Source organism: Lygodium microphyllum, chromosome 4, assembly GCF_053477565.2.
Source record: "Lygodium microphyllum isolate KBCC chromosome 4, Lygodium_microphyllum_v1.1.10, whole genome shotgun sequence".
NCBI lineage: Eukaryota > Viridiplantae > Streptophyta > Polypodiopsida > Schizaeales > Lygodiaceae > Lygodium > Lygodium microphyllum.
This window is the reverse complement of record NC_141138.1, coordinates 100,248,232-100,251,255: the sequence shown is the minus strand read 5'-3', so window position 1 is coordinate 100,251,255 and position 3,024 is coordinate 100,248,232. Positions and strand designations below refer to the sequence as shown.

General features: G+C 49.4%; 1 protein-coding gene across 1 annotated transcript; it reads right to left on the bottom strand.

The window, feature by feature from the left end:
* Positions 1–482: 482 nt before the first annotated feature.
* Positions 483–2,409, bottom strand: LOC148037384 (F-box/kelch-repeat protein At3g24760-like). The gene has a single exon (XM_087676287.1). It carries the CDS (start codon positions 2,012–2,014, stop codon positions 917–919), a length of 1,098 nt encoding a protein of 365 aa, XP_087532413.1. The 5' UTR covers positions 2,015–2,409; the 3' UTR covers positions 483–916.
* Positions 2,410–3,024: the final 615 nt, after the last annotated feature.

Below are 3,024 nucleotides of genomic sequence, written 5' to 3'. Positions count from 1 at the left end.
CATCCTTAATAGCATAAGCACATCCCACCAGTATCAAAATTTGCCCCAAGGACCAAATAAGCTGCATTTCATAGCCACATGCTGCCTACCTCGCAGAATCGATACATGGCCATGTTGCTAGGCACCACACAGAAGCGAATTTTCAAATGAGCTGCACTGCCTTTCAACATTGCTATCAACAGAAGTGAATTTTTCAAATGCACTGTACTGTCTATCAACATTGCTATGGCCCAAGAATACAACCAATGGAGTCCCACCAATGGTCTCCCAAGACTCCATCCAAGAACGTAATGAGACAGTAGTGGCATGAAATTGCAAAACCCAGTAAAAGACTGTGAGTACGTTCATGGAGACGTTACTTCTGTTCTAAACATCACAACTAAATATATCAACAAAAGAACATCCAATGCAAAGAATACTCAAAAACTGGTAACATGAGTATGCATGTGTGGAGCTGTTTTTTAAGTAGACAAGAGTCTCTGTCAGAAGTTGCAAGAATAGGCATTATGACTTACTTTTATTGGATGGGACAACACTGGAATGCGGAGGCTTGCAAGGCTTTTTCACAACGCTCAACATCCAGCATTGTGCTCACTCCTGCACGTGACTGGTGGCGAATCAACATGGCACTGCCAACAGCTGGGCAAGTGAGTGCACAGGTACGAAAGGTTACAATTGACACGATGAGGGTTCTCAGAACTCTCATCGTTTGAACATTTGCTGGTCATCTGCTAAGATGAATAGCCCGACAGTTTCTGAGGCTGTAAGCTAAAATATGTTTGCTGGGAGCAGCTTGATGAGATTATATCATTACATGTTCTCCAAGCTGCGAGCTAAATACATTATGGCAATCCAAAGAGCACACAAATGTGGAACGCCCCTTTGACGTTACCAGATCAAGAAGGCCTAAATGCTGTCACACGCAAGCATCAGGCATGATGGCCGAACTAAAGCAGACCACTTTATCAAACCGATTGACAGGGGCAGGAAGGGCAGGCAGCTTTCTCCATCTCACCTTGCCTCCTGACAGGTCACAGAGGCAGGTAAGGTAGTCTTTGTGCCAAGAGTCACTATAAACATAAATACAATCCCCACCGCCCACGCAAGAAATCAATGGGTCTTTCTCCTCATCTTCCTCATCAAACAGAGCAAAGAGCTCATCTGGCATGTTGCACATCTCAGTGCACGAGAGAGTATCAACGTCCACAGTCCACAGCTTGAAGGACGGCCCAGAGTGGCACAGTCCAGCAAGAACGAGGAAGTCCCGGCAGGCGATGAGAAACGAGTAGGACATGTGCGGGGGTTTCACAAGGGCGGCGCTGCTCCAGAGGAGGCGTTCCAGGTCAAGGCATGCCATGTAACCTGTGTGAGTTTCGTATGCGATGAACTTACCTCGGAACACGGCGGAGCACATCCACTGGGAGGAGTTGGAGAAGCGGAACTGGGGCGGCAGCGGAGCGCAGAGCTGCCAGGCGTCGCGGGCGGAGTCGTAGATCTCGACGACGAGGCGGTCGAGGAGGGCCTTGCCGCCGGCGACGACAAGGCGGAAGGAGGAGGAATCGGGGGAGCGGACCATGGCAACGATGGGGGAGCGGCGCGAGAAGAGGAGGGGCGGGGTCTCGCGCCAGGAGCTGTTCTTCATGAGGCAGGGGGTGAACCCTAGTTTGCAGATGCCGCTGCCTGCGAGGGCGAACAGGAGGCCGTGCGTGCCGGTGAGGGAGGCCTGGTCGTACGGCGGGAGGGCGAAGGCGCGGAAGCGCTGCCAGGTGCCAGTGAGGGGGTCGTAGCCGAAGGCCTGGTTCTTGGCGGCGAGGAAGTGGTTCAGGCCAGCCAGGAAGAACCACGGGCGGTGGCTGAGGTGGTGCTGGACCGCCACGTGGCGGGAGAAGGCGGAGGAGGAGACCAGGGCCTTCCAGCGCTTGCAGACTGCTGACGCGGCGACGCTTGATTGGAGGGGGAGGCGGGCCAGGATCTCCTCCACCATGTCTTCACTCAGCTCATCGAACCACCCCATCCTCTCTCTCTCTCTCTCTCTTCTCTCTTCTCTCTCTATCTATCTATCCATGTATCAATCAATCGATCATCTAATGTTCTCATCATCCTCCAATGCACACATATATAGCCTATAGGGCCAGGACACACACAGGCCAATTGACTTGGGCAAGACCCCAAAGTTAGCGATTACCTGCGCGTGTCCTGTGCGTCCCGACCTTGACCGCTTAAAAATGGGTACTTGGTGTTGTCAGATCGAGCCTAGTACCCTCCAAATTGAAAGTACAACATGAACTAAAGCAAGTTAATGTGATGTGGCGATCAGCAATACGTCATAATCCCCTCTCGCGATCTCTCTCTCTTTCTCTCCTCCGGTTGCAATGTCTATCTCTTTCTCTCTCATCCACCTAAGTTGTTCACTTGTATATGGAGGCAATGCTACACTGGTCCATCAACCTACATGAGGACAGGCTCTTATACATCCATGATCCATCCAAACTCGACCCAATCCATACAATCAACTTCTTACCAACTCCTCTTGCCCTTTTCTCCCCTCTCACCCACCCCACCCCACCCCCCTCACCACACCCCCTCCCCCTTTTTGGGTTCTGAAAAAGTTTTTAAAATGCCATAAGCAATATTATATTCTCATTGTTAAAATATGTACCTCATCCATAGCTAATAGGATTACTTAACTACAAAATTCTTCACATAGAGCTTTTGCCCCACCCTTTCCAAAAAGTTTCCTTACCATCCTTTTCCCCTTTCACATGTAGTTTTCGTCCATCCAAGATTTTTTCATGCATGAATATCCAAGAGTTTTTAAATCATGAAAGGATATGGTTATTGGCATTTGTTTAGAAGAAAAAAGGCACTTTGCCTTGCCCCAACAATTGGCATAAGGCCTCTTTAATCGATTCCCATCCTACACCTATTTCCCAATTTTGCACTCAAATGCTCCCAAAACTTACAATAGCCCGTGAGAAGAATTTACATTTTGCCATCAATTTATGGAAGGATAAGTTATCCCAT